A 24312-nucleotide genomic window follows, 5' to 3' on the forward strand; every position below is an offset into this window, starting at 1 on the left:
CTCAGTCTCTTACTGTGGAGGAAGACAGCATCATGAAGCAGAGCAAGGGCTGTGGAATCAAACTGCCTGGGGTTCAAGTCCCACCTCTGACACTTACCCACGTGATACTGGATGAATAACGATACAAGTTACCCTGTACTTCAGTTTCCTCATCTGCAACATGGAGATAATAACAGAACCCACTTCACAGGGTTGTTGTGAAAAATCAAACGGGCTGATACAAATGGTAAATGCTCCAAAATGTTAGCTAGTATTTCTATCAGTTAATTATACAGTTCACACGGCCCAGTTATATTTTATTCCTCTTCTGAATATGTCAGATGAGATTCCCCTGTGGCCAAAGGCCCCAGACTTGAGCTAGTTTTAGTTAAGTAGCTAGGGAATCAAAGGGTAGTGTAAGCATACAATTAGAGACTCACAGAATCACAGAATTCCTGAATCACAGAATGATGTAAAAATCCCTGGACCACTGTGTGACCTTCAACAAATCACGTTCTTCACCCTCTCAAGAGTGATATGAGATTCAAATGAGAGAGTGAGAATGTCAACAAGTATGAGGGGGGACACCAAACTCTGGAGACTCTTATCCCCGGAAGGAAAGGTAAATATATCACATTAGCCATAGTGGGGGAAACACTTGTTTAAAATGTTGTTTTTCTCGTTGGACCAGAGGCAGGAAAGTATTGCCCATCCCCCTGCAGGGAAGGCTTTGTTTCTGTAGGATGCACTGGATTGCCGTTTGTGTTCATCTCCAGTACGGAGTAACAGAATAACAGGAACCTGCCTGAGACAGCTCTATGGCCCTGATTTTTTTAATACACTTCCATCTGGTTTAATTAGATTCAAAATAACGCTCGTAATCCAGATCCTCTTATTCTTTTCAAAACAAAGACTCATTATTTGATAATGAAGTCCGTAGGTTGAGAGATATTTTTGCTCAGCGTTTTTAGACAAGGACTTAGAAAGCAGCACCATTAATTTCAACACATTTTCTTCGCAGACTTCACATTTTTCTCCAGCCCTCCTTGGTTTGCTGCTGACATTGTAAATACGGAGACAAGTGACAGAGGAACAGCATTCATTACGAGAAACTGAGGTGGGGGGGAGGTCGGGGGGTCCCGGTTTCCCTGCAGTACTTCACTCCGTATTTCACGTCACAGGAGCAAAGTTGGAAATATTCTAGACCTTCCTATTTACTGGTACCGCATAAATAACAAAGCCATTTTGTGTTTCTGACGTCAGGAGATTTTATTTCAGGCTAAGAATAGATTTAACATATATAAATCAAAATCAAAAACTAATTCCCCTCTTGTGGTTAGGATGCATTAGGGGAAGATTCGCCTGAGGGAACAGATGGCAGGTGCAGCAATGTCCGTGGGCTAAATACTTGGGGCAGCTCCTTGGCCTTATTTACATCTGCGTTAGCTGGTTTACACACAGTGTTTATCCCTTTTCTGTTTGGTGTTTAAGAGGGTTTATGATTTTTCCTTAGCATCTGTGGAAGTTGGTTCCAAGGAAGGGGGTCAAGGAGCAGAGAAAATAGGAGAAATGGTCTAAGGAGAGGGTTTAACTCTATAGGTCTGAATCCAGTCTGTGGTTTTAAAACAGTTTTCTTTTCTAGTAAAGGTTTTTCTGTTTTTCAGGGAGAAGTTCAAATTCTCTTGTGACAAAATTTACTTAACATGGGAAAAGGATCATGATATAGCATCAAGTGACAAATATTCTGAATATCACACCCTTAAAAAATTCAATGTTTTTAAAATTTTAATGTTTTTAAATTATTTATTTATTTATTTATTTATTTGAGAGAGAGAGAGCATCAGTGGAGGGAGGGGCAGAGGGAGAGGGAGAAGCAGACTCCCCGCTGTGCAGCCATACACAGGCTCTTGATCCCAGCACCCTGGGATCATGACTTGAGCGGAAGGCAAACACTTAACCTACTGAGCCACTCAGGCGCCCTCACCCTTAATCTCTTTAAAAAATTAAACGAGGGGGGCGCCTGGGTGGCTCAGTGGGTTAAAGCCTCTGCCTTCGTCTGGGGTCATGATCTCAGAGTCCTGGGATCGAGCACTGCATCGGGCTCTCTGCTCAGCAGGGAACCTGCTTCCCTTCTTCTCTCTCTGCCTGCCTCTCTGCCTGCATGTGATCTCTGTCTGTCAAAATAAATAAAAATCTTAGGATAAAATTAAACGAGGATATATATATGGATATAAATAGTTGTAAGGATAACTCATATTTGCCTGACAGTACAAGTCTAGGAAATAGCAACAGGACCAACCAGACCTTTTACATTTCACTGCATACACCTGTATACTGTTTGAATTTAATAAAGTTATAACTTTTACAATTTTTAAAAGCCAATGAAGATTAAAGATAAGCCAATATTTATTCAGGCTTCAAGTTGGAACCATGAGAGTAAAACATGGGAAAACTCTTTCCTTTTGAGATGAAAATCCTTGACTGGGCTCCCCACCAAGGTAGGAAGACATAAGAAATACAAATGGTCTAACCCACAGAAACATTTGCCCAAGGCTCATAAACACACAGCCCAGGGAATGGGGGAAGAAGGAAGGCGCCTTAGGCTCTTATTTACTGATAAGAAAACTAAAGCCCTGAAAAGTGAGGTGACTTGATAAATAGACAACAGCCAGCTAGGGATGACCTGTCTCCTGAGTACGTCCAATACAATTTCCCCTCACCCACACCATTTGCCCTAGACCTTAAACCAAACCAATGTCTTCATGTCTAGGAAGTGTCCACTGTTAGCCCCAAGAATGAGGAAACGTACTAGAGGTATCTGATACTTTTTAATTTACTAAAGAAACCCTTAAGAAATCTTCAATCTCATCTATAAAACCATAGGCCTTAGGGGAGAAATAATACCATACACATCCATAAAACATAAAAAAGAATGCTTTCCAACCATCTTAGAGATCAGCATTACCCTTATTCCAAAACCAGACAAAACATACCAGGAAAACAAAGCTACACACCAATGAATATCTTTCATCAATGAAAGACTTTATAAATTTCCAACAAAAAGATTAGAAAATCAGGCCCAGCCAGAGCACACATCATGACTAAGCTGGAGTTTATCCCAGGAATTCAAGGTTGGTCCAACATTCTAAAATCAACCAATGCCTGTTGATAGACTGAAAAAGAAAAACTTTGTGGTGATTTCAACAGATAAAGAGAAAGCATTTGACAAAATTCACTACCTATTTATGATGGGTATAGAAGAGAACTTCCTAAACCTGATAAAGCACCTCTACAAAATGAAGCAAAACAAAACAAAACAAAATTACAATCAACATCATACTTAAGAGTGAAAGACCAAATGAGATCTAGGCAAGGATGCCCACTCTCCCCATTCCTATTCAACAATGTACTTGAAAAATTGTAACCACTGCAATAAGGCAAGAAAAAGAAATAAAAGGCATGAAGATCTGAAATAAAGAAAAATCCCGAAGATTCTACAGAAAGCTACTAGAACTATGTGGGTTTGAAAGGGTCACATGAGACAAGGTTAATCTCTTAAAAATCATATATCTATATATTAATGAAGAGTTTTTAAAGTACTGCTTGCCAAAGCATTGTAAAACATGAAATACATATGTACAAAATTTGTATGATGAAAACTATAGAACATTGACGAGAGAAAAGGAAGACTACCTAAATAAATGGAGAGAAAGATGTTCATGGATCAAAAATCTCAGTAATGTTAAGATATCAATCTTCTCCAATGAAATCCCAGTAGAAATTTCAGCAAGTCTTTTTTATACAGATTGATAAAAAGATATTAAGATCTCATGGAAAAACACAAGACTGAGAAAGTCCAAAAAGATTTTGAAAAAGAAGAAAAAAATTAGAGGATTCACACTATCTGATTTCAAGACTTACTATGGAGCTCAATCAGGGGCAATTTTACCCCCCAGGAGCCATTTAGCAATGTCTGAAGACATTAATTGGTTGTCACAACTGGGGAAGGAGGGAGCTACTGGCATCTACTGGACAGAAGCCAGAAATGGCACTAAACACCCTACAAGTCACAGGACAGTCCCCCACAACAAAGAATTATCTAGCCCAAAACATCAGCAGTGCTGTGATTAAGAAGCCCTGAGCTAGAGAAATCAAGACAGTGTTTAACTGACACAAGGAAAGAAGTATACATTAATAGAACAAGAGACTCCAGAAATAAACCCCCACATATAAAGTACCAACATAATTCAACAGAACAAATATAATCTCTTTAATAAATGGTGCTGGAGCATTACACACCTATATGCAAAAGACATTAATCTCGGCTCTTTCCCTGCATCGAATACAAAAATTAGCATGAAATGGACCGTAGATCTAAAGGTAAAAATAAGACTATAAAACTTCTAGAAGAAATCATAGCTGTTTGTGACCTTGAATTAGGCAAGTACCTCTATCCTTGGATATAAAAACCTACACATCTTTTTTTTTTTAATGTGGAATGAAGCCTCTTTAATTTTAATTTATTTTAATTTCAGTGTAGTTGATATACAATGTCGTATTGGCTTCAGGTGTACTACAGCAATGCAAGAATTCCATGTATTACTCAGTGTTTGTCAGGGAAAGTGTGCTCTTCATCTCTTTCACCTATTTCACCCCAAAACCATAAATCTTAAATTTAAATGTGGATAAACTGAAGTTAATCAAAATCTTAAAACTTCTATTCTTTAGAAAATATTGTTAATGAAACAAAGAGACAGGCCACAGGCTGGGAGAAAATATTGGCAAAGAGCTTATCTGATGAACAACTTGCGTCTAAAATACATAAAGAAAGCTCAAAACTCGGTAATAATGAAACAATCAAATTTTTTAAATGGGCTTAACAGACCCTTCAAAAGAGAGACAGATGGCACGTGAGAAAATGAACGGATATGCAGCAATAGCATCATTGGTTACTGGAAAAATGCAAGCTAACAGTACAATGAGATACCACTAAAAACTACTGGAAGAGCCAGAATTTAAATTTAAAAAGAAAGTTGACAAAACTAAGTGCAAATGAGGATACAGAGAAGCAACCAGAACACTCACACATTGCTTCTGGGAATACAAAACTGTACATCTACTTTGGAAAAGAATTTGATAGTTTCTTTTACTTTTTTTTTTTTGTAAAGAGTGGGGTAAGGAAAGGGAGAGAATATTAAACAGGCTCCATGCTCACCCCAGAGCCCCATGCAGGGCTTGATCTCACAACCCTGAGATCATGACCTGAGCCACTATCAAGGGTCAGATGCTTAACCAACTGAGCCATGCAGGCGCCCCAAGAATCTGGCAGTTTCTTATAAGATTAAACACATACCTAACGAAAGATCCAGAAATCTCACTCCTAGGTATTTACCCAAGAGATGAAAGCTGCCCACACAAAAACTTTTAGCTAAAAACTGGAAACAACCCAAATGTCTATCAGCTGGTGAATGGATAAGCAAACTGGGGTGCATTCCAATAAAAAAAAAGTACAGAAATAGAGATACATAAATGCAATAACATATAGGATTGTCAAGAGCATTACATTAAATCAAAGAAGCTAGACATAAAAATGTTACATACCGTACGATTCCATTTCTAGGAGCCTCAGTTAAAGGCAAAATTATAGGGACAGAGAATAGATGAGTGCTTGTCAGGGACTGGAGGTGTAGCGGGGAGAAGACTGACTATAAAGGAACAGGAGGAAATTTTTGGAGGTGACAGAAATGTTCTATATCTGAATTGTGGTTGTGGATCCATGATTATATACTTCTGTCAAAACTAATCATGCAGTAAACCTAAGAAGGGTGATTTTTACTGTATGTAAATTATACCTTCATAAACGTGACTTAAAAAAAGGAAAAAAAAAAGTGGTGGCTCATGGGCGTGTTTTCTTTGTACGGCATGACATTTCAAAAATCTGAATTAGTTGGTGACATGTGAAAACAAGATTTTAAATAAAGACCCAGCTTTTCTTGAGAAGTCAGAACTTTGGCACCCTGGGCCTCCGCCTCCCAGGCAGTAGCTGAACAGGAACTGCCTCTTTGCACAAAGCAGATACTCACTCTATGTCTTGCCACTTCCCCCAACCTGAACCAACTCACAGAAGTATTTTATTGACCTGCCCTTCCACCCACTGAGTAAGGGCTGCTTATCCTCGGCAGTAGACTGTTCAAGGCCAGGGGCCAGGCCTAGCTGGGTCTGCACTATACTTCCAGTACCTGGTGAAGAGCTTGGCCTCGCCTATGCCAGGTAGTTGATAAACACTATCAAATCAATGTGACTCACTTGCCAACTTTCCACCAGCCACAATAACGGATATTCACAATACCCAGATTGCCAACTGCTCCTTTGGACCTGAAGTCCCCAAAGAGAGTCACCATCCAAGACAGCCATCTAGTGACCTAGAATAATGTGTCCTCTGTGTGTTTAGAAATCCCCTGTAATATGTTGTCAAGCAACGAAATGTTTTAGGATCATTCCAACTATTCATTTTTGTCTAGAGAAGAGTAGAGTTGTTGTTTGTTTAAAGAAAGAAAGAAAGAAGACCACAATACGTGCTTGAAGGGTAATGAAAATGAAAAAGGAAGTGTGCACATCTTGAATATTCTTGGATCATATTCTAGTAATTTAAGACTTTAGATAAGTAGGCTTCTGAGAGATTCTCCAGTTGTCATCAGAAGGCAGTATCTCCACGTTTTCACAATGATGTTCAGTTTTAGGGAAGGGTGTGGGTCAGGGAGAGGGGTTTCCGACTTCTATTTGATGTCAATATTAAAAGGAGAGTGTTACTATTCACCAAATCTTTACGTGTGTGTGAGATGGGGAAAGAAATAGAGGCAAGGTTGAGGACATCTTGTAAGTATCCTTGAAGCTCTGATAATTAATATTGAGAGTGAAAAAGCTCAAATACATTTTATTGGACTGTCTGTATCTGGGGGGGGGGGGGGATCACCAAATCAAACACTCCTGTTGTACATCTTTAATGTTAAAAAATGAGAAAGGGCAAACATAATGCAATTATAACCCATCTTAACTCTCTCTTGATCCACATCCCCTCTTATTTCTGCTTTCCTTGACAGAAAAGACTTTAAAAGGGTTATCTTTTTTTTTCCCCTATCTCTGATTTCTCTTCTTCCTTTCTCTCTTAAACCCACGGCAATAAGACTTCCATCCCCTCTACTCTCAGGGCACCAAACACGTCCACATCTCCTAACCCAACGTCCACTGCTAGACTTTTCCGGTCTCTTTTGCTGGTCCCTCTTCCCCCTGAACCCTTAAATGCTGCAGTATCCCAGGGCTCAGATCACCCCTCTTTCCCATACTTACTCTCTAGGTTTCTCGTCCAATCCCATGCTGATCGCTTCTAAACTTATAGCTCTGGACCCAATATCTGCCTGGAATTCTAGACTACTATAGTCAACTGGCTACTGGACATCTCAACTTAGATGTTTAATAAACTTTTTAAGCTTCACAAACCCCAAACCAACTCATTTCCTTCCCGCAATCCTGAGCCTCTTGTAATCTCCTGCCTCTCAATTTATGGCAACTTTATCTTCCCAGTTGTTTGAGCCAAAAACCTTGGCATCCTATTGGTTCCTCTCTTTTTCTCCTACCCCACATCTAGTTTATTAGAAAACCGTATTAGCTCTATCTTCAAAAGATGTCCAAAATTTCACCACTTCTCACCACTCTATGCCATACTACCTGGTCTCCTTGCTTCTACCATCCACCTTAGAGTCTTTTCTCCCCACAATAGCAAGATTCTTTTAAAACCAAAGTCAGAGCATGTCATCTTTTCCTTGCTCTCATTCAAAATAGAATACCAAGTTCTCACCATGCCAAAATGTCCTACACAATCTGGCCTCAGCCTGCTCTTCAATGTCATGTCATGGCTTACTCTTGTCCCCTTGTTCACTCAGTTCCACATAGCCTCCGTGCTGGTCCTCAGCCATCCCAAACACAATCTCGTCTCAAGGCCTTTGTACTTGCTTTCCCCTCTGCCTGGAATATCTTCCTCCCCTTTTAGGTAGCTACTCAAATGTCATCTGATCACAGAGGTCTTCCCTCCCCACTCTATCAATAAGAGCATGCGTGAGGGCACGCCCAGACACACCAGCATCAGCCTCTTGCTATCCCCTTACACTTATTTACTTGTCTTACCACCATCCAACCTATAGTCACTTGCTTATTGCCACTTGCTACTTAAAGAGGGGGGTGGGGGGGAGGTCAATGAAACCCCGGTGCTTAGTAGAAATACAGAACATCAGGCCTTATTCCAGACCTGCAAAATCAGAACCTGCATGCTAAGGGGATCTTCAAGGAATTTACATGCGCGGTCAAGTTTAGTAAGCACTGGGCTAGTTCCACGAGAATGAGAGTTTCTTTTCGTTCATTGTGGTGACCTCAGAAAGCTGAGACACTCGAGATCCACTGAATGAAGGAACGAACAAGTGAACTATTGCACCAGTTTCAATTGGAACTCCAAGCTGACGATGTGGTACAAGGTTAGAGAGACGTACGAGAAACATCCTAGGCCAAAATTAACTCCCCTATATTTTGTGCTAAATTAGAGATGCCCCAGGAACAGCAAACCCTTCTTCCAAAATGCAAAATACACGCCCTGACTAAAGCAGCCATTCACAACTTACTGTGGATTACTTGAATGAGATAATTATTCCAACAAGCACAGAATCAGCCACACTGAGGGAACAGGAGTCTAATAAGGCTGATAGTTTATTAAGTGCCTACACGGCACTGGGCATCCTAATAAACAAGAGAGACACAGATAAATCAGGGAATTTACAAGTAGGTGGAGGAAACAGAGGACCTTTCAGAGAAGGGCAAAGAGGGTGTGGTGCCCTATGAGGAGGGCTTGGGAAAGCCCCAGGGCACGGAGAAAGTCTGGAATATTCCTCACTGTGGGCAAGTTATGCTCTGGCCACAGAGTCCTTTAGTATTCCCCAGCCTGAAATGTCACCATCAATCCTGCCAGCACTTACTTATGCTTTAAGGGGCCACCACTCCCCCAGAATTAACTGTTCCTTCATTTTATGAGCTCTGATCACATAGTATCCAAATTCGAGGGTGCACATCACTCCCTTCATGAGGGGCTTCTATTCACTGCCTTCTCCTTACTCCCTTCTGCAGCCCCGGCCCCTGCCTGGCACCTGGACACAGTAAGATTCAGTCCATTTCTGCCCTTTTTAAGAACAGCTAGCATTCCCGGCGCATTTACTATGTATACCAAGCCCTGTCTGAGACACTTCAGGTCTATCAACTCATTCGATCCTCATGACCACCCAGTGAGATTAGAGCTATGAACCCATTTTACAGATCAGAGAACTGAGGCCCAGGGAAGCAAGGTGACAGAAAGGAATGAGCACTGTACCTGCACCCAGCCAGCACACGGTAAAGACGGACTAACATGAACTGCATGGAGGATCAGTAGTTAGGGAGGCTGGAAGTCATTTCGGTTCCTGAGCACCCTTCCTGGAGTCCCTGAGGGCAGAAGAGGCTAAAGGCTGTCGGAGGAGCTCGCTGCTCTAAAGAGACTCCTTTCCCACTCCAGTCTCCCATCTCCAAAACAGAAGTTCCTGCCTTAGAGCAAGAGCCCCATGGAGATGGAGGTTAGAAGAGGAGGTTCGAGGGAGGACACTGAAGACCTTCCCTTTATAGGACAAAGAGGAGCAAGCGCAAATTCCCCAGGAATGTCAAAGCAAAAGCATTGGGTGGGATGGGCGGAGGAAGGCTGGAAGACACTGTAGGGCTCTGGAACACACGGGTTCTCAACAACGGCTACAGATTTTCCTGAAACAAACTATTTCCCCCCATTTCTCAACCCAGGTAAATGTTTGCCTTAACCTTGCTTAGAAAACAAGGCACAGCAAGGACATGAGTGCAGCAAATTAGCACTTTTAGTAGGATCTCAGTATCCTAGGTCTGGCTTCTCATGCAAATCAGCATCAGACACATTTATTTAGCAGCAAGTAATAGCACCGAATGGCAGCTACCTCTCCGAAAAGTCCAAAACCAGGTCGGAAGTTAAAGTTTCCAGGAAGGTGTCATCCAGGCTCCTGCTTCCCTCCAGACACTGCTTCTTTACACTAATCCCTTGGGATACCTTGCATTGGTCCCAGGACTCACCCACCCTGCCACGACTGACGCTGCCTCGATTGGCAATCAGAGAACAAATGAGTGCAGGTGGGAGGCAGAACAGGGAGCCCAGGGTTTAAGTCATGACACTGAATCAGCAGCCAACTCACAGGAAACCGTGGAGCCCAGCAGTACACTCTGGATCCACAGGTGGGCTAGACCCCAGGAAATTGGTCATCAAGGGTGACAGCAGAAAGGGCACCCCCAAAAAGCACAGAAGAAGCAACAAGTCACTCCAAAGAGAGGGGAAGTTCTTGGGGAACAATGTCAATTTTAATGATTTTTACCATCATTTTAAGCAAAACACCTTTCTTAATTATCCCCATAATCACCACAGTAAGAGGAAAAAGAAAAAGGACATCAGCGCTAAAACTAAAAGATAGAGATCAACAGTCCCGTAAGTCGGGCTCTGACAACCTGAAGGAAGAGCCAAGTCAAGTCAGGTTCAGAAGGGTCAGTGGTCCAAAGGAAGATAAGAAATTCCAAACTGATCAGGGGAAATCATACCACATCAGGCTGAACAAGAACAATACGTAAACTCCAAATTTCACATATTACAGATGGCTGAACAGTTTTTGGTATATGCACTCAAATGAACAGCCTCCAAAAATTAACATCTCATAAACAGTTTACAAAACTACCAGAGATCTGATTTATTTCAAATAAAAATGTTTCTGATCCCCGGAATACAAAGGCATTTACATATGTCTGACTCTGTACTTACCTTTTAGCCATTATGTCAAATACACATCACTGAAAACTGTTAGAAGCATAAAAACTGTGGGTTAAATTCTTCAAAGGTTCTTCTCAGGTCTCAGGCACCCATCCAAAGATTACCAAACTCTGTCACCACTATAATCATAACAGAAAATTTCTGGACAGTAACTTGTACACATAGACACCTCATGTCAGAGAATCTTTCAATGAATCAAAAAGGGGGGGCTTTCAATTAAGCTGTTGAAGACAGGCAATAATTTTAACCTGAAACCCTCTTACCTATATCCTTCATAATTAGAACTTTAACCTAATTGGGGGAAGGAGTAGGCTGGGGAAAAAGCAGTCTTCATTAGTGCTTGCTAGAAATCACATAACTACAGGATCCCATTTGCTAAAGTGAAAGCTATATTCCTTGATAAATGAAACCCGGAATTTCATCACAAACAAAAGCCTGACCTTTACGAGTGTCCTAGTAATCATTCTTATTTCAAAGACGATTCCTGACTGCACAGTACGTCTGAAGCACATTAGCAGAATAACACCCCCCACCCCCCGCAAATAGTTACAAGAGATTTCTCAAAATCGCCTGAGGAATTACACAAATCTATTTCCTGGGGTTCTTGGGCGTTTAAGAGACAAGCGTGATTATTTTTAACTATCCTCCAGCAAACAGTGGGTTATATACTTGATCGGTGCCTAGATTCCTTTGCAAGATGCAAGCAATTATTTTAGGTACCTCTATCCCAAAAGGAAACAGATCTTCTGTCAATATATGCAGGGGAAAACGCTATTTGGGAAGCCGACCTGGGAATTGCCTAAAACTCTGGCCATTTCATGCAGCTATAACAAAGTGGACACCCAAGAGGGAGCCCAAAATACAGTGGACGTCCCCACCCTGAAATGTGTCCTATTAAAACACATCCCTTTTAAGGTGTCTTTAACATCCCAGGTCTTTATCTAAATGAAGCGTGCCTGCCGGGACCACTGGGAAGGACCTGCAACTTGTCCAGAAAGAACATGCGAATGCACCTCTTTTTACTTCCCCGCCCAACGATGCCTTCCCGGGAGACAGATTTCTGACAGTTCTCCTGCCGCGGAGCGGCAAAGGGCGGAGAAAATCCCAGCGCCGGTGCTGCAAAGACCTCTCCATCCACCGCCACCCCGTCAGGTGCCTGCCCCGACGGGCGGCCCGCTCCTCCAGAAACCTCCATGGGTGCAAAGCCGCCGCCAAGTGCTTACCCGTGTCGGCCAGGCAGTGCTCGGAGAGGGCCGCCAGCAGCACGAGTCCCAGCAGCAGCGGAGGCAGCGGCGGCGGCGGCGCATCCTGGGACGCGGCGGCCCGGGCAACCGGCGCCGGCCCTGAGCCCCTCACGCCCGGGCGGCGGGCTGCTCCCCCGCCGGCCCGGAGCCTGCGCCCCCGTGCCGCCGGCCCAGCTTCCCTCGGGCCCTGGGGCTTCGCCTCCTGCCGAGCCATGGGGACGCTTCACACATCCAGGCCGCTGCCTCGCTCCGCACCGCGCCGGGGAGCCCAGCCTTCGGCGCCCCGGTCCTCACCGGGCATCTCCGGCCATGGCCCGGGCGCCGGAGGGCGGGGGCGCCGGGCGGCGCTACTGGCTCGCTCGTCCTGCCGCGCCCGGGGCGGGCTCCGCGGAGCCGCGGCTTCACCCGCGCAGGGCCCGGGGCCGCATGGAGCCGCGGCGGGAGCCGGCCGGGGTTGCCACGGTGCCCGTCGCCCCGCGCCGGCGCGCCCTGGCTGCGAGGGTGGGACGGGCGCCGCCCGGGGCCCCCACCCCGGGGCCCGCGCCCGTGGACCGAGGGGGCGAGGCGACGAGGAGCGGGCGCTGGCGGCCGCGGGGCGCGCTCGGGACCTTCCTCTCGCCCCCGGCTGCTGCCTCTCCGCCTGGCTCTCCTCGCTCGCTCGGGCTCGGGTTCCGACTCCGGCTCCCGGGCCGAGAGTGTTACTGCAGCTCGGAGCGGCGCCTCATTGACAAAGAAAGCACGTAGCTACCGGAGCGGGCGAGGGAGGCGAAGCAGGCGCGTGCGCGCATCCCCGCGCGGACTTACCGCGCGCCCCCCGCTCCCGCGCGCCCCGCCGGCCCCGGCCCAGAGGGGGACCCCTCGAGGCCGTTCCCGCGCGCGGAGGTCCCGAGCGGGGTGTGGAGGAGGCTGGGGAGGCCGGAGGGGACGTCCCTCTCTTCCCCCTGGTTTTCCTGCCCGTCTCCCATCTAGTGGAGGGGAAATCGCCAGGAGAGGTCCTCCAGCCCCCCAAAAGGGGTGGAGGGTTAGATGGTCATGGTCAACGTACTGAAGAGGCCAGTGAGCTCCTCAGCCTGGATTTTGGAAAGCCCTTTGCAGATAGGCGGGCGCGCTTTGTGCTGTTTGCTCCCTACTTCTCTGAAGGGGCGGCCGGACACCTGCATGCCCGGTTTACCACCCCTGAGGAACTAAAGCGACTGTGGCCTAGTTGCAATAACACGCTGGACTAAAACACATTATAAGTATTTCCTGCAGCCATACTAGGTGCAAAGCAGTGCTCTGCGCATTGGGAAGACCAGAGGAAAATCTTTTCATAAAAGTTCCCTCCGGCAAGTAGAATTAGGCAGTCCCTATCCACTAGAACAAAAGGCCTCCGAGTCAGCCGAATTGGCCTCCTTGCTCTTCCCCTTGCCAAGCTAGATGACCTTAAGCAAGTTCCCTCGTTCATCAGAGCTTCAGCTTCGTGCTTCTCTCAGCCAATAAATATTTACTGAGAGCCCACTGCCTGCCAGCTACTGTGTTAGGCATTGGGGATGTAAATGGGGAGCAAAAACACGCGTCCCTGACTTCAGGAAGACCAAACTATTCATTCAACAATTCTCACTGACGGCCTGTTATGAGTCAAGCACCGTTCTAGACACTGAGGACAACGGCCACAAACAAAATGAATGAAAGGCAGGGAAGGAGTGTTGCCACGTTAGATGGAGTGAAGGAAAGCCTCACCGAGAAGGTGACATTTCAGCAAAGAGCTGAAGGAAGGGAGGGAATAAGGCTCACAGAGAGAGCATTCCGGGTAAAGGGACAGCAAGAGCAAAAGCACAGAAGCAGAGTGGGCCTGGTGTGCCCAGGGTACTGCAAGCCAGCTAGTGGGTGTGGAAAAGTGTGATCTCTCACTCATTGTGCATCAGGAGGATAGAAATAACACCATATTTCATCTAAGACACTCGGGTTTTTTTCCCCACATATGAACTTCTCAGACGTCAGATGTGTTTTCTAATGCATCCAAGATTTTTTTTTCAAGATTTTATTTATTTATTTGTCAGAGAGAGAGAGAGCGAGAGTGAGCACAGGCAGACAGAGTGGCAGGCAGAGACAGAGAGAGAAGCAGGCTCCCCGCCGAGCACGGAGCCCGATGTGGGACTCCATCCCAGGACGTTGGGATCATGACCTGAGCTGAAGGCAGACGCTTAACCAACTGAGCCACCCAGGAGTCCCCAAGATTTATTGAAATACAGAATGCCCTCTTAGGGTCATTATGATTTCAGTTGGTTGTTCAATTAAATTAGTTCTGCTATTTTTAAGAAACTTATAGTGTGGTTGAGACAAGAAAGAAGAGTTTGAGGCACTGAGGAGGAAGCTGGTCCATGGCTGTGAATCAGGCAACATCCCAAGGCAGGAGGAATGGTCCTGGCAGCAAGTGGCGATCCCAGGGAGAGGGAGGGGGCTTTGCTGGCCTGAGATAGAAAAGATCTAGAAGGGGAGAAGCTGTGGGCAAGAGACAAGATCAGACTACAGCTGAATTCTCTATGGGTATTTAGAGAAAGAAAAGAGAGGGGCACCTGTGTGGCTCAGTCAGTCGTCTGCCTTGGGCTCAGGTCATGACCCCAGGGTTCTAGGATGGAGACCTACATTGGGCTCCCTGCTCAGCGGGAAGCCTGCTTCTTCCTGCCCCTACCCCTCACCTTCCTCTCCCTCTGCCTGCCACTCCCCCTGTTGTGTTCTCTCTCTCTCTCTGTCAAATGATTAAATAAAATCTTTAGAGAGAGAGAGAGAAACAAAAGATTGGGGGGGGGGCAAATTCCATGGGGTTGAGAGACAGCAATTGTGTATCTCAAAAGCATGTCCTCTATGTGTTAATTGGGATTTTCCCTCCAACATCATTTGCCAGACTGCGACAAGATATAAATTTCCTCTCAGTGATCCTGGTTGTTAGACCTGTTTCTTTGAATTTCTCTGCTATCTGAGGCTGGCAGCCAGAGCGAATATGATTCTTGTCCTGAGGAAGCCCGCAGTCTGGTGAGAGGCGCAGACGGGGGCAGCATTAACTCGGGGCGGTGTGGAGCGTTTCCGGTGGAGCCATGAGCAGCATGCCCAGCATTGTGGCAATGTGGGTTGGGGAGCAGGCTCTCCGCGCCTGGAGGAGGAGGGAGGAAGGAAGAAGGCACCATTTATGGTCAGAGTTTGCCAGGCCCAGCAAGTAGCAAGGTGGAAAGACAGACACAAGTCTGCAGCATTCTCAGACGGAGAGTGAAGTATCCGGTGAGGGCCGCACAGAAGGCACCTGGGGAGACCCGGCTTCCAGGCAGGAGACCCACACGGGCGCAGACGTGGTGAGGCTGAATTCTCACCCAGTAGGAACAACCGTGGCAAAGTTTTCTGCTGGTGCAGGAAGCTTGATGAGATCCCTGTCCTTGATTGATGATGAGTCAGGGCATAGACTCCAAAACTTGACTACTCAGATATTTAAATTAAGAAATGCCATTTACTAGATGCATAACTTTGGGCAAGTCTCATATTCTTTATATAACTCGCCTATACCCCTGGAAATGATAAGACTGCCTACCTCATCCGATTGAGTTGATACCTGTCAAGCATCTAGAAATATACTTGACACACAGTAAGCGCTCAGTCAATCTTACATAACAAATACATTCCTCCTAACCTATAAACCCTTTCGTTCACTTTAGTCTGCTGAAACTAAGGCGCTGGGACTTTCCCTATGTGGGATTATTGCTACATAGTGTTAGAAGTGTGTGTCTTTTTGCAAAACATTTTGTTAGGCCAGGGGTAAAAGTCAATCTTCAGCTGTGGTTTCTGGCCCTGAACTGAGATTTCCCACATGCCTTAGGGGAGATACCTGGGCTTCTGTTTAGATCTCCCCGCTCTAGCCCTAATCTCTTACTGACATTCCTTACTTGTCCAAAGCCCAAGTCTCCATTGAAGTCCTTTGGTTCCTACCATGCGCTGGGCCCTTGCCTCACTGACCCTATACTTCAAGTCAAGTGAGGAAGACACACAATTTCGCCACGCCCCTGTAACAGTGCTCTATGAAACCCAACATTGACCGGCCTCCTCCTGAGCCTCAGTGTCCCCACCCTGAGGAAAGTGTTTGACTCGCTCTGTGAGTTCAGCAGACGGGAACCACCCTGAATGACCGGAAGATGTGTTTGAATTAACTATGCCTGAGGGCAGTAGGGAGCTATGGGAGAGTTTTAAAGCAGAATGAGTGAGCAGCTGTGTGTCCCTGGTCCATTCACTCAAGAATGGACCCTAAGAAGGGTGAGAGAAAAGGCTGTTGCAGAATCGTAGGTCCTCTTGTTTCCCTTTCCCTCTTCTCTCAACCTACTTTTCTGAAAGAACCTTCCAAATCCTGCTCCAGAACCCAGCACAAAAGGCCAGCGGCGCAGCGCGGGCGCCCACTAAGGCCAGCTCGGAGTGCCCACGGGGTGAGGCTGATCTCAGGCCTCACCTCGGCCCTATAGCAACCTCCCAACTCAGGCCTTGTTGATTTGCACTTGGTCTCCTGTTAACAACATTTCAGCTTCCCAGGTTCTGGCTAATTATTCTCCAAAGCCTCCAGTGAAAGAATGCAGTTTTTTAACCATGAAGGGTTAATTTGTCTTGTTAATATTTCTGGGGCTCCTGGGGCTCAGCTAATTGCAGAGTGGGGGCATGGTCCAGGCTTTCACATGATGGGACTGGCTCATCCTTACTGCATCTCTTTGCCTTCAACTTCCACTTTGCTGTCTGAAGCCCTTTTCTCAGTCAGCCCCTGAGAAAGGGGCTGGAAAATAGGATCAAAATCATTGAAAATTTCAGGGATTTACAAACTGGGCTCTCATCCTAATCTATCAGCTAATAACTGGTGACTTTAGGAAAAAAGTAAGGTATCCTGCTTTTGGAAAACCAGAGATGTCTAACCCAAGATGCCAAGATGATCTACCCAAGATTAACACCTATGTCCACACAAATACTTGAATATAAATATTTATAGCAGCATTATTCACAAGAGCCAAAAATTACAAAACCCAAATTTCCATCAACTGATGGGTAGATAAATAAAATGTCTACAACAGCATATTCATCAATAAAAAGGAACAGAGCTCTGAAACAGGCTACAATACAAATGAGCCTTGAGAATATTATGCTGAGTGAAAGGAGTCAGTCATAAAGGCCAAATATCGGATGATTCCATTTACATGAAATGTCCGGAAAAGGCAAACTCAAAGAGACAGAAAATGGAATAGTGGTTGCCCGAGGCTGGGGAGTAAAAACAGGGACTGGCCAACTGTAAGTGGGCACGAGGTTTCTTTTTATGGTGAGAAAAATGTTCTAAATTAGATCGTGGTTACGGATGTATAAGTCTGTAATCATACTAAACTTTATTTTTTTTTAAAGATTCATTTCATTTATTTGAGGGGCGCCTGGGTGGCTCAGTGGGTTAAAGCCTCTGCCCTCAGCTCAGGTCATGATCCCAGTGGGCTCTCTGCTCTATGGGAAGCCTGCTTCCTCCTCTCTCTCTGCCTGCCTCTCTGCCTACTTGTGATCTCTATCTGTCAAATAAATAAATAAAATCTTAAAAATAAAAAAAGATTTATTTATTTGAGAGAGAGAGAGCAGAAGTGGGAGGGACGCAGGGAGCAGGAGAGAGAATCTCAAGCAGACTTCCCATTGAGTACGGAGCCCAGCACAGGGGTCCATTTCCTGACTCAGAGATCATGACCTGAGTGGAAACCGAGAGTCAGACGCTTAACTGCCTTAGCCACCCAGGCACCCCCTGTACTAAGCTTCATTTAAATGAATACTTAAAACTAGTGAGTTTCATGTTATGTACATCATCTCTTAATAAAAGTGTTAGAAAAACTGAATCTGGCACAAAGCACTCAATGAATCTTTGATGTTATTGTTACATAAAATGCTTTTCTTAAGCATGTAAAGGATATTTCTATTTAAAATTTCATTTTACAGATCTATCACTTCTTGTTAAAAAAAAAACACAGAAGACTCAACAAAATTTGCATTGGAAAGGGAGGTGGATGGGGGGGATCAGGATGTAAGGAGGGCACCTGATGTGATGAGCACTGAGGATTATACAGAGTAAGGTGATGGGCAGTGAGGAGGGCGTGTGATGTGATGAGCACTGGGGGTTATACACAACTAATAAATCATTGAACACTGAAAAGAAAATTGCATTGTTCACTGTAGCAGTTTTGGTAATAAAAGAACAAATGTTTGTGCATTTTTATTTGAAAATCCTTCTTGTGTTTCATTTGGAAAGATGAGCAAGGTCTGTTTCCTTCATTCTACTTCCCCTTGTTTTTGAAAGGCAGTTTTGTCAAGCTTAATGCAAGAATATCTGACTATGACTGCTTAGAAGAGAGAGATCGCCACAACCTCTGGATGGTTTCCAGGGTTGTGTTATTATTGAGCTTCATCTTTCCAGAATGGGCAAAAGACTGTCCAGTCTTTGTTATGATTTTGTAATAAATGTGTACATTTTTAAAATTTCTGGACATCACAGGAATAAAGGTAAGTATGTATGTGTATATATTACATATATGATATCTATTTTGGAAAACACCCTGCTGTACCTTATTTTTAGGAGGTGTGCATGGGTGCAATATATGAGAATGGAACATTCCGGAACTGCTGGTCATGGGACTATGTTGCCCTGTGCACTAAAGGGCCAGATTTTCAGGCGCCAAGGACATACATACATACCCAAGTGAATGTGATGGGACTTAAAGAAGTGAACTGAGACAATTCACTCTGGCTGTTGGAACAGCAGTGTTTCATAGGAAGAGAGAAAACGATCAATGCTATTATTTTCTGACCACATAAAAGCTTCTTTTTGTAATAAAGTAGAAAAGCTCTCCTTAAGAAAATGTAATAAAATAAATAAAGGGCTATCAGTTTTGAGAGTCTGTAAGACATGTAATATAAACAGCATTCTATCAAGGATTTAGTCTGCCAGCAGCAAATGCCAACCCTCCCACCCAATCAATACCCCCTTTTGTTTGACAAAAACAGCTTTATTCTATTAGCAAGTCCAATCAAATGCATTTTCAAGCCAGATGAAACCATCACTCCTTTAGAGACAACATGCACAGTAATAAAAGCATCTTCCATTCTTAAGTACTATTAGGTGCCCGACAGTAGACTTTTTTTTTTTTAATATGCATCCAATCCTATCTATCATTTCTTCACAGTGTCAGATTTAAGCCATTTTAATCTTTACTACTCCATTCAATAAACTTTTATTGAGCACCTACTATGTGCCCAACCCTGTGCTCACTGGGGCTATGCAGATGAGTACGACAAAAATCCATGTCGTCAAGGGTCTCAGGATACAGCAATGGAGAAAAAAAATTATAAAACAATTACTTCTTCCAGAGGTGGAAATGACATAAGGAAGGAGAGATTAAATCTCTTCCTGAGGGGCACCTGGGTGGCTCAGTGGGGTAAGCCTCTGCCTTTGGCTCGGGTCATGATCTCAGGGTCCTGGCATCAAGCTGCATATCAGGCTCTCTGCTCAGCAGGGAGCCTGCTTTACCCCCTCTCTCTGCCTGCTTGTGATCTCTGTCTGTCAAATAAATAAATGAAATCTAAAAAATAAAAATAAAAATAAAAATCCCTTCCTGGGGGCGCCTGGGTGGCTCAGTGGATTAAGCCGCTGCCTTCGGCTCAGGTCATGATCTCAGGGTCCTGGGATCGAGCCCCGCATCGGGTTCTCTGCTCCGCAGGGAGCCTGCTTCCTCCTCTCTCTCTGCCTACTTGTGATCTCTCTCTCTGTCAAATAAATAAATAAAATCTTAAAAAAAAAAAAATCCCTTCCTGAGTCAGGGGAAACTGACAGAGGAGATGACCCTTGAACTGAGGCAGAACAAGCAGACAAGATGGAGGCAAGAGAGAGGGCATTTGAGCCACGCAAACACGTGGAGTTACAAACCAACAGGTACCTTCTGCAATGGCCAAGTAGCTGATAGGACTGTTAACATGAGGAGAAAAGCAACGAGAGATTCTGTTGGTGAGTCAGACAATGGACATGTCATGGAGAGTTCAACATCATCCAGGAGATTTGAACATTTTCCTGAAAGTGTTAGTCAAGATTTTATTTTTTATTCTGTTTTTTAAAGATTTTTTAATTTATTTACACAGAGAGGCCACAAGTAGGCAGAGAGGCAGGCAGAGAGAGAGGAGGAAGTCTCCCCTCTGAGCAGAGAGCCCGATACAGGGCTCGATCCCAGGACTCTGGGATCATGACCTGAGTGGAAGGCAGAGGCTTTAACCCACTGAGCCACCAGGCACCCTGTTAGTCAAGATTTTAAAGCAGGCAGGCATCCATTGGCAACTCCAGGATTTCCACATGAGGAGCTTTGGAGAAACTGATCCAAGACTTGCCGTGAAACTGAATTGGCTAGGCAGAGCTCTGCTTTCACTTAGCCTGTGTGTTTACTTGTACTGCCCCCCCACCCCCCCAACCCCCGCCCCAAGCATCTCCTTGTCACCGCCACTGCTCCTATTTAATCAGAATTGAATTCTGGTAAGACCATAGGGCAAGTAAGAGGAAGGTCGTTTGGAGCTGGGAGTAAGGGTAGGCAGGAGGTGAGGAAGTCAGGCCGGGGCATAGTTCAGACAAGGTCCGAAGCTGGACCAAGACAGCACAGTGGGGATGGTACAGGGACATGGAATGATGCTGAAATGGGTCTGACAGGGGGACGTGACAGCAGGAGGAGGAATTGAGGACAACATTCAGTTTGGAATGAATGAGGACGCCGTTTCCCATGATCTGGGAATAAAGAAAAGGGAGTTGGGGGGGATAAGGAAAACACAGCAAGAAAGGGCATCTGGATATCTATTAGGCCAGAGCGTCCCACATTTTAATGTGTACGTGAATTTGTAGTCCTTATTAAAATGAAGATTCTGGTTAATTTGTTGTCATCTGATTCTGCTTTTCTTTTTCCTTTTCAGATTTATTTATTTTAGAGAGAGAGAAAGAGCTTGTGTGAGTTAAGTGGGGGGAGGAGAGGAGAAGGAGGAGGAGTGGAGGGTTGGGAGAGGAGTTGGGGGAGAAGGAAAGACACAGACTCCCCACTGAGCAGGGAGCCTGACATGGGGCTTGATCCCACTGCCCTGAGATCATGACCTGAGCTGAAAGCAAGGATGGGACGTTCAACCCACTGAGCAGATTCTGGCGCTCCCTGAGTCTGCTTTTCTAAAAAAAGAAACTCCAAAGTGATGCCGATCCTGACTGATAGGCCGCCCATGGAGCAGTAAGACATCAGGCCATCGACTACAGGGCTTTTTTCTTACCTCAATAAATGAATTTTTAAAAAATCAAGTCCCTGAGCTTTGGTAGTTTTTGAGACGCTAACTCTGTCTCCTCTTGTGAGAAACAAAAGAGAACCAAAAATCAGTTTTCTTTCTAGTCTTCACTTCCCCCATCGGACTATATCTCCCCACCCATAGCTGTGGGACTTGCAGTATTTTTCTGTCCCGATTCTTTTCCCCTCCCTTTGACCCTCATCACAGCCACGTGACCTTTCTGGCTAACAGAATGTGACAACAGTGGGCCAGTTGCATTCACAAACTCCAGAACCATTGCAGGGTCTAACTCTGCATCTTTCCCCTCCTCTATTAGGGCAGCATGTTTCATAGTCATTGCTCCTTCAGTCCAGACACAAAAATGAAGGAAATCCATGGACTATACGTGGCCTGTATCCAGGAGCAGAGCCGCCACCAATCTGGGACCAAATATCATAAGAACAAGTCATAATAAGGCTGTGTCCTTTTCAGCTACTGAGACTGGGGGCCAAAAATTGACAAATAGATTATCTCAGCTATTCACGTAAGAGATAAGGCTAGGAAGGGATTAGAGGAGCTAAAAATAAATGTTGCATTCTTTTAAAATGATTAAATGTTCTAATATAGCCTCTTTTTGAATATTAAGAAGATATAGAAGATACAGATAGTAAGAAACTATAGAAGATATGTTATGGGCTTGTGGTGACGCTTGAGATGATCTGAATGGAAGTTACCAGGACAGTTGCAAGAGTATGAGCCTCGGAATGATCCCTCTGGCTCTGCCGTTCTTCCTGTGAGCTTGGACAAGTCACGGCCGCCTGCTGTTCACATAAATGAGGGAAGCGAAAACACGGAATGCTTTATGGATATGCGGGATCTGGCTTTACCAGCTCATGATAGTCAGTTGTTAAATTGGCAGAATTTTGTGAACCAGTTGTTTAGACATACTTCTTATTAAAAGTTGAATTATATGAACTTACGATTCAGGGCACCTGGCTGGCTCAGTCCATAGAGTGCGTGGCTCTTGATCTCAGGGTTATGAGTTCGAGCCCCACGTTGGGTGTAGAGATTACTTTAAAAAATAAACATTAAAAAATAAATAAAGTTACAATTAAATTGTATTAAAAACAAAGGTAGGCTCCCGACTGGCTCAGTTGGTAGAACATGTGGCTCTTGATCTCAGGGCTGTGGGCTCAAGTCCCACAATGGGTGTGGAGCCTCTTTTAAAAAAACAATAAAAGCAAAAACAAAACCCCTTCTATTTGGGACACCTGGGTGGCTCTGTCACCTAAGCATCTGCCTTTGGCTCAGGTCATGATCCCAGGGTCCTGGCATCAAATCCTGCGTTGGGCTCCTTGCTTAGTTCAGAGCCTGCTTCTCCCTGTGCCTGCCGCTCTCCCTGCTTGTGCGCACGCGCTCTCTCTCTGATAAATAAATAAAATCTTCAAAAAAAAAAAAAAACCACACACACAGAGGTAATTGGTATAAGCAACCCTAGCTTTACATGGTTCCAAAATGCACGAATTTCAGTTATCACAGTTTAGTTAAATCACGCAGTCCCCCTCCTATGTGGTTCAGATTTTAGTTACCACAGGATATTTGCTATGAGTGACAGATAGCGTGAAGTTTGCAGTTTGCCGTTGGCTCTCCAGTCCATAAATCACCATATAAATAATAGATGCGCTTCGTAATCAGTGACCAGCCACAGCACGTCTTTCAAAGACTGTTGGTGACTGATCACTGCTCATCTGTTAATCAGTTCATGCACACAACAAAGCATGGAGTTGTGTCAGCTACTTGTCTTCTTATGACAAATCCATGCGGCATTTTACAAACATGGGTAATGAGAAAAGGGAACTGTCCAACAAAGACGTACGTGCAGCAAAGAAATGAAAATTGATAGCGCTGGAAATCAAAGGTGAATCAAAGATGAATGGACTCATTGAAGAAATGGCTAGTTGTGGGGGAGGGGGTGACAGGCTGCTCGAGAGACGGTCCGGATAAAGCCAGAGGAACTTAGGACAGGCGAACTCATCGACATAAATGAGCAAAGTGTTTGTGACAGAAGGATAAAGAGATCCAGGGAAGTGATACTGGCCAAAAAAAAAAAAAAAAAAAAAATTCACATTAGAAGGATTCTCAGAAACATTTCACGACATTCGAAGCACAAGGGATAAAACGTTGGAAGCTGATCCCAAGTGAGAAAGGAGCGTGACAATTCACCAGTGTAGGAAAGATGCATTGTGCGTCATACAGTAAGTAGGCAAGCACCACTAAACTTTCATTCTCAGTGTTTCTAATGTCTTAAATTAGTATGTTAGATAAATATTAGTCTATTTTTTCATCTCCCTATTTACATTTATAACCAAGAGTGCAAAAGTTTGTACTGCTTTAAAAAAAAATGTTGAACGTCATGGAACAATTGTAATTTTCCCCATTGATTATTAAGATCATTTAGCATGTGGGGCGCCTGGGTGGCTCAGTGGGTTAAAGCCTCTGCCTTCGGCTCAGGTCATGGTCTCAGGGTCCTGGGATCAAGCCCTGCATCAGGCTCTCTGCTCAGCAGGGAGCCTGCTTTCCCCTCTCTCTATCTGCCTGCCTCTCTGCCTACTTGTGATCTTATTTATTCAAATAAATAAATCATTAAAAAAAAAAAGATCACTTAGCATGGTTTCAGTTTGTGTGGTCATTTTTATGGTTCCATGGTACTCTCCAAGTGAGGACTGCTTGTTCTCAAAGCTCACCAGCCCCTAATTACTTTACCACGTTTTATTAGTACCTGTGCTCTCGCAATTATTTGTCCATTGTATCGATATGGTGGAAATACTGCATAATTACACATCTCTCCCCACCTTTATGTTCAGTGACATCATGTAAGGAGCT

At 44.7% G+C, this 24312-nt stretch overlaps 1 protein-coding gene across 3 annotated transcripts in view; it reads right to left on the minus strand.

Annotated features, from left to right (window-relative positions):
- Positions 1-12563, minus strand: part of KIAA1549L (KIAA1549 like) — a 254787-nt gene extending 242224 nt beyond the window's left edge. The window contains exon 1 of one of the 3 annotated variants that reach the window (XM_046017167.1): positions 12109-12563. In XM_046017167.1, coding sequence (XP_045873123.1) covers positions 12109-12343 — 235 coding nt within the window. In that variant the 5' untranslated portion in view covers positions 12344-12563. The remainder of the gene's footprint in view (positions 1-12108) is intronic. The other 2 variants (XM_046017166.1, XM_046017168.1) reach the window with 2 other exon arrangements.
- Between the last annotated feature and the right edge of the window lie 11749 nt (positions 12564-24312).

The sequence above is a fragment of the Meles meles genome, chromosome 8 (genome assembly GCF_922984935.1).
Source record: "Meles meles chromosome 8, mMelMel3.1 paternal haplotype, whole genome shotgun sequence".
NCBI classification, from domain to species: domain Eukaryota; kingdom Metazoa; phylum Chordata; class Mammalia; order Carnivora; family Mustelidae; genus Meles; species Meles meles.